At 43.6% G+C, this 7,568-nt stretch overlaps 1 protein-coding gene across 1 annotated transcript; it reads right to left on the bottom strand.

Annotated features, from left to right (window-relative positions):
- Positions 1 to 6,359: 6,359 nt before the first annotated feature.
- Positions 6,360 to 7,307, bottom strand: OR1S8 (olfactory receptor family 1 subfamily S member 8). The gene has a single exon (NM_001390761.1). It carries the CDS (start codon positions 7,305 to 7,307, stop codon positions 6,360 to 6,362), a length of 948 nt encoding a protein of 315 aa, NP_001377690.1.
- Positions 7,308 to 7,568: the final 261 nt, after the last annotated feature.

The following is a 7,568-nucleotide window of genomic DNA, read 5'->3' on the forward strand; positions in this document are numbered from 1 at the left end:
TGACTGTGGGCCTGTTTTTGGACTCTTCTGTCCCAGTGATGTATGTGTATGCTTTTACTCCAACACCACACTGTCCTGAATACTAGGGTCAGAAATGAGGCAGTGCTCGTCCTTCAACTTCATCCATTTTCATAATCATTTTAAGTATTTTAGGCCTTCTGAATTTCCATATAATTTTTGAAATCCAATTTTTCAATTTATGCAAAGATGTCTATTGCAATTTGAGATTTCATTAAATCTGATTGATCAGTGTGGGGACAATTGATATAATACCAGTACTGATTCTTCTGACCCATGAGACTGATGCATCTCCTTTTATTTTAGCCTTCCTTAATTTCTGTGTTTTGTACTTTACAGTGTATAGGGTTTTCAATTCATCTGTCAGATTTATCCTTAAGTATTCTATTATTTTTGATGCAGTTGTAATGGTATTGATTTTTAAATTTCAGTTTCAACTGTTCCATGCTTGTGGAAATACTATTGATTTTTTTATATTGCTCTGGCAACACTGCTAAACTTACTTATTAAATCTAGAAATTTTTTTTTGCAGATTCCAATGAATTTTCTACTTAGAAAATCATATAAATAATAGTTTTTCCCTTTCTAATTTAATGACTTTCTTTCTCTTGCCTGGCTGTGTTGGCTGGAGCCTTTGATATGATGTTTCTCTGTTTTTTTTATTCCAAATTTGGTACCATAAGTTCTCCTTTGCACTGTTTTCTGAGCGTGTGGCATATTATTTTATTTTATATATTTTTGTTATGTTTATTTCTTTAATTTCTCTAGTTTTATTGAGATCTAACTGACATATGGTATATGTTTAAAGTGTACACAATAATGATTTGATTATATATATATATATTATATATATATATATATATATCGAAATGATTACTACAATTAGTTTACATCCATCACCTCAGTTCAGTTCATTTCAGTCGCTCAGAGTCGTGTCTGACTCTGCGACCCCATGGACTGCAGCACGCCAGGCCTCCCTGTCCATCGCCAACTCCCAGAGTTTACCCAAACTTATGTGCATTGAGTCAGTGATGCCATCCAACCATCTCATCCTCTATCGTCCCCTTCTCCTCCCGCCTTCAATCTTTCCCAGCATCAGGGTCTTTTCCAATGGGGCAGCTCTTCCCATCAGGTGGCCAAAGTATTGGAGTTTCAGCTTCAACATCAGTCCTTCCAATGAACACTCAGGACTGATTTCATTTAGGGTGGACTGGTTGGATCTCCTTGTTGTCCAAGGGACTCTCAGGAGTCTTCTGCAACACCACAGTTCAAAAGCATCAATTCTTCAGTGCTCAGCTCTCTTTATAGCCCAACTCTCACATCCATACTGGAGAAGGCAATGGCACCCCACTCCAGTACTCTTGCCTGGAAAATCCCATGGACGGAGGAGCCTGGCAGGCTGCAGTCCACGGGGTCGCAAAGAGACGGACACGACTGAGCGACTTCACTTTCACTTTTAGTCTCTCACCTTGTATTATGCAGATTTCCACAAATGACTTTTACCAGCTTAAGGGAGTTCCCTTTGATTCCTAGTTTGTTGAGAGATTCCCCCCACCCCAAAATCAAGGATGAATAATGGATTTTGCCCACAATCAATTTCTGCATCCATTAGCATCATCACACAGTTTTATTTTTTGTTTATTAATATGGTGAGCTACGTTGATTGCTTTTGAAATGTTAAACAATTCTTGTGTTTCTAAGGGAAACTGTACTTGATCACAGTGAGAAATCCTTTGATTATCAAAGAAAGTAGAAGATGTTCCTGAATATTCTTGGCTCATTAAAAAGGTCACCAAGGGTATTGTCTAAAGTCATAGGCCAGTTTTAAAAGGGATTTGGAGTTCTGAGTCGTCTAAATTCCTCTATTAAAAAGAGACTACAGAGAGAAACATAAGCCATGGAAGGAAGACAGAGGCAAATGAGAAATCTGAGATGTTTCCATCTTCTGAGAAATATGTTCTGAAGGGGGCATTCCCAATCTGAATTCAACCCTGAGGATGTAGATGTGGTGGGGAGATGGCTAAGGATGAGAGCAGCATGGACTGAAGAGGGCAGATGAGGATGTGTGGTTTCAGGAGTGATGGTGGCCCCTGTGGTATTTGAAACAGTTGATCCCCCCTTTCTTTGGAAGAGCTCTCACTTCCTTCCTCCATCTTCCAGACTCTGTTCTGTCTCCTGCCTCCGGGGCTGCCGTCCTCAGCCTCCTTTGCTGGCTCCTTATTTCTGAATATCAGAGTCATCCAGGACTTAGCCATAGGTCTTCCTCTCCCTCTGAGGCCACTCCTTGGGTAATTTCATCCCATCTCATGGCTTTAAGTGCTTGAGGTATTTAAATAAAATGCAGATTCTTTGCTATGATCTTCATGATTCAACCAGGTTAGGTACGTAACTACCCCCAGGACTATATCTGTGTACCCTCCCTTTCCCTCTAGTCCAATGCACTTACTATTCCTTCAGGATGTCAGACATGTCCTTATATCAGGATCTTTATTTATTTATTAAAGGATCTGCTCTTCTTTTTTCTTGGAATATTATTCCCCAGATTGACTCACAGCTTACTCCTTAAGTTTATTCAGGTCTCAGCTCAAACACCTAGGACAAGCCTTCCTCCACCCCTGAACTTCCCTCCCTAAAACAGCTATTCCAACTTGTGACACAGTCTGTCACCTGACCCCACTTCACTTCTTATCAGAGGCTTGCTTGCTCCCTCATAGCATAGCCAGCATTTATTTATATGTTCATTTCTGTCTCATGCATTATAAACTGAGAACTGGGAAAGCAATGGTGCTGTCTTATTTTGACTCTCACTAAATACTAAAATTATTTGTTAAGTGAATAAATGTATGAACATTTACTGACACTTTATACAGTAGGTTTTACAAATTATTCTTACTCAATATATGGATTTTTTCCTACACATTTCTGAGGCATTTATGTTACCTACATTTAGATGGCAGAGGTTTTTATTAATTTATTCATAGAACCACAAGTCAGCTTTTCTCAAGTAAGACTAACACAAAAGAAAAATTGTGGCATAAAAGTCAGTTTATCTGTGCTTTGAACAAAATCTGTATACTTTCCAAATCTAATGACATGAATTATTGCTTAAATATTGTCTTTGTTTATCAAATCTTAAAAATCATTTAAATTTTTTGTCAGTTTCTCTCTTTAGTTTGTGAGTGTATTAAGGGTATAGGCTGTGAATTATTCATTCTTTTAGTCCCAGGGCCAGACTCAGAGCCTGGTGAAGAGAAGGTTTATAATAGATGTTTGTTGAAAATGACAAATAGAGGAATGATTCAGGGAAATACAAGAATTTAGGTACAGATTTATGCCTTTCTTCTGAAAACCTGTCAAGGTTTTCATAAAAGTTTGTGATTCCTTATTTCCTTAATCAACTGTCTTTTGTGTCCCAAACTCAATCTTCATTTAATCTCTCAGGCAAGCTTCCAACCTGCATTCAAGTTTATTTCTAGCCAACTCAGCTTCCCCATTACTCACTGCAGATGAGTGATATCTTAGAAGGGATATAGCCTCCTCTGGGCCTATAAGACAGAAGTAATAGAGGTCCAGGGCAGGCCCATGGGGATGAGGCCCAATTCAAACCAAATGATGGAGGTCTGACCATCATGGTACTTATTCCATCAAACATGGGCTCAGTGAAACCAGAATAAAGAGACAAAGTTATAGCTCTGCCTAGTTGATGTTTATGCAGCCGAGAAGATTCTGGTACCATGGTATCCATGATGACTTAATAGGCAAGACAGCTTATCTTCCTTAATATAAAAAAAGCACTTTTTGTTCCTAAAATGATGGCTACAGTAAAATGTTAAAGTGAAATAGTGTGTGTGTGTGTGTGTGTGTGTGTGTGTGTGTGTGGCAGGGCTGTGATGTGTGTGTACCCAGTCACGTCCAACTCTTTGTGGCCCCACACTGTCTTGCCAGGTTCTCTGTCCACGGGATTTTCCAGGCAAGAATAGTGGAGTAGGTCTCCATTTCCTACTCCAGGGGATCTTCCTGATCCTGAGATTGAACCCACGTCTCTTACGTCTCCTGAAAGGGCAGGCGAGTTCTTTACCACCAATGCCACTGGGGAAACCCCAAAACGATGTAGGGTGTGATATTAATCACTCTATCCCATGAAACGAAACCATCATTTTGGTTACATGCTGCTGTATAACAACCCTCAAAAGTAAGGGACTTAAAATAATAATAGTAATTTTCTTGTTATCCCTCAGAGTTCTCAGAGTTGACGACGCAGCCAGGCAGTTTTCCCTCAGGTACCTGCCGCCAGAGCTGAGGCTGGGATCAGCTGGAGTCTCACTCCGTCACGTGGCGGGTGCCTGGCAGGAGACTCAGAGGCTTGTTGGCTGGAACACCCGGGACACCGTGTGCATCTCTCTCTGACTCTCTGTGGTCTCTCCAGCAGGGCGACCTCAGAGTAGAGGGACTTCTTCCATGCTAATTCAGGCCCCGGAGTGCATTCTTGAGACAGTGCTACAGGAAAGTGTACAGGGTTTTCTAAGAGCCTCGGGGATCATGCAGCACCACTCTGGGATCCTCTGTTGGTCAAAGCCACCCCCACAGTCCTCCAGGTTCAGGGGAGGGGCCTCAGACTCCACCTCTTGATGAGGAAGTGGCAAGTCCTTCAAGAGCATGTGGGACGGAAATGTTGTTGCGTCCATTCTTGGAAAACATAACCTGCCACGGCCGCTGTTAATGTTTTGCTGACTCTCCTCCTTGGCTACAGGGTGTTTTTAAGATGGATGAATGAAGGACATATCCGTTAGGCAGTAGGCATCTAAATTCACAAAATCCTGGACCTGGAGTGCAACTTAGGCATTTTTGGAATACAAGGGAACTGAGGTTCCTTCACTGGAGTCTGGGTTAATAGATCCCTCTGGGTTCGGAGGGAAAGCCATCGAAGATGGTTTGCAGCCTCTTCTCAGCCTTGGAGAAGTCTGAGCTTTGACACGCCATCAAATCCCTCTTGCAACTAACTCAAGAATTGTAAAGGTGTGTATTGGATCCAAGACACACGAAAGCCCTGCTGAAATGGCTTTGAGGTGACAAGGGCACGTACATCTATTTAAATTGGTCAGGGGGGAATCTGTGATCCATGAGTAACCTTACTTGATGAGATGCAGCCGTGTGCTAGAAAATGGGTCCTAGTTGCACACCCCGAGGGTATTTATGTGATAAACAACTAAATAAAGTTTCCTTGACTTCCAGCTCTTTCTCACGATGGTGCATACCCACTGCCTTCTCTCTCATGATCGTCATTCCAAGTGTGGAGTGACTGAGATCTTTAGAAGGCAGGTCTGGGCACCACGAGATCTCTGCCTGGCTGTCACTGAGTGTGGTTTGGCTGTCCTGTGTCCTTCTTGATGTTTGCGTAAAGCTTAACTCTTTGTGCATCCTGTGAGTTTGATTGGCAACCTGAATCCAAGACCGCTGCAGGTGATCAAGCAGAGAAGGCATTGCCGCGTCTGACAACGTGAATTTTGGAAGATCCCTCCAGGCACCCTCAGTTGGAAGCAACTGCTATCAGTGGCCTCAGTTTGAAGATGAGAAACTGAGTTTGAGAAGGCGTGCTGACCTGCCTAAAGTCTCACAGCTGCTTGTGGACAGAGTCAAGACTAGAACTGAAGTCTTCTGTGCACACGCTCTCTGGTTTTGCATTGGCGTGCACTCCCCAAAACGTGTTTTGCACAGTGCTGGCCCCATGTATTGCTCTGTGATGAACCGTGTTCTGTATGACTGAGTTTAGTTTGGAGAAATGCTGCGTACCTAGCCCCCTGGAGATTTATACTATACTAAAGGCTCTGAGAAAACATCTAGTTCAGAAATCTTGCTCCATTTAGCTCAAAGATGCCCCAAATTATTTGAACATGGGACTCTTCATTTTTACAACTATTAAACATCTGTATGAATAGCAAATTTGGTGAAACAAGCTATGAGGAAACCTGGCACTGAGAAAGCTACACTGAATAAAGGGATTAATGACAACTGTCCTCAAAGATGCAACAACCAGATTGTAGGTACTCCATGTGCTTGTTATTAAAAAATCACAAATTGGTTTTAAAATTTATAAATAGTTTGTACCAAAGTTAGTAGTAATGCAGACTATAATCAAGATATGTAGAGCTCTTGTGAGTTACCACGGGGGTTAGGGGTCTTGTTTAGAAAAATCAGTGCTGTGTGGAAAAGTCCCAAGCCCTCAGAGTTTGGAATAGGAGACAGATTTCTGAAAGCTCATCAAAAGTTAAACCATCACATCTATGCCACAGATACTGAGCAGAATCAGCCATTCTGCAATGGGGACAAAGGAATTCATATGCTCAGGGCATCACAGGGAGAGCCCTTCTCCCATGGAGGAGTCTCCTCAGGGCCCCTTTCATGTCCTTGTTCCTCAGGCTGTAGATGAAGGGGTTCATCATGGGGGTCACCACAGTGAACAGCACCGCCCCAATCTTGTCTCTGTTGTCAGGGTCAGAGGATGAAGGGAAGAAGTAGACCCCTGCGATGGTCCCGTAGAAGAGGAACACGACTGTCAGGTGAGAGCCACAGGTGGAGAAGGCTTTCCACCGCCCCTCTGTGGGTGAGAGTCTCAGGACAGCCCTGACGACGCAGACATAGGAGATGAGGGTGAGGGCGAAGGGCAGGGTGATGACCCACGAGCCCACGACAAAGAGCACGAGCTCATTGGCTGTCGTGTCTGAGCAGGACAGCCTGAGCAGCGGGGCCAGGTCACAGAAGAAGTGCGGGAGAGCATTGCCATCACAGAAGACCAGTCGAAGGAGCAGAAGGGTGTGTGTCAGGGCGACAGCATTACTGAGGACCCAGGGGATGGCGGTCAGCCAAAGGCAGAGCCTGGGTCCCATGATGGCCGTGTAGTTCAGAGGGTGGCAGATAGCCACAAAGCGGTCACAGGTCATGACCCCCAAGAGGAAGTTGTCAATGACAACAAAGACAATAGAAAAATACATCTGTGTGACGCAGCTCTCATAGGAGATGGATGGACTCTTGGTCTGAATATTCATCAGCATTGTGGGGACTGAGGTGGAAATGGAGGAAATATCAGCAAAGGCTAGGTTGGCGAGGAAGAGGTACATGGGGGTGTGAAGGTAAGAGTCCAAGCCGATGGCCAGAATGATGAGCCCGTTCCCCACCACAGTGGCCAGGTACATAGCCAGGAAAAGCGCAAAGAGGAGCTCCTGCTGCTCAGGTTGGGTGGAGAGACCCAGGAGGAGGAATTCGGAGACGCTCGTTTGGTTTCCTAGATGCATATTTCTGCTGATCTGGAGAAAGGACCGCAAAGTCTTCACCCCCACAAGGAAACCCAATGTGGTACTATTCAACTGGGGTCATGGCAGGGAGGTGGGCACTCCCTCTAGGCTGAAGGGGAATGAAGGGTGGAAAAAGGTTACTTAATAAGGGAACTATTTCAGCAGTGCAGAGACTCAGGAAATGCCTTAGAAAGAAAAGACAGGAACATGATAGATACTTCTCGATGAATATGTTTTAAGCTCTAACATGGTTCTGAATGT

This window comes from Bos taurus, chromosome 15 (genome assembly GCF_002263795.3).
Source record: "Bos taurus isolate L1 Dominette 01449 registration number 42190680 breed Hereford chromosome 15, ARS-UCD2.0, whole genome shotgun sequence".
Taxonomy (NCBI): Eukaryota; Metazoa; Chordata; class Mammalia; order Artiodactyla; family Bovidae; genus Bos; species Bos taurus.

Excerpts from the sequence above, each read along its gene's own strand:
- OR1S8 (NM_001390761.1), bottom strand. The coding sequence starts at position 7,307 with ATGCATCTAGGAAACCAAACGAGCGTCTCCGAATTCCTCCTCCTGGGT.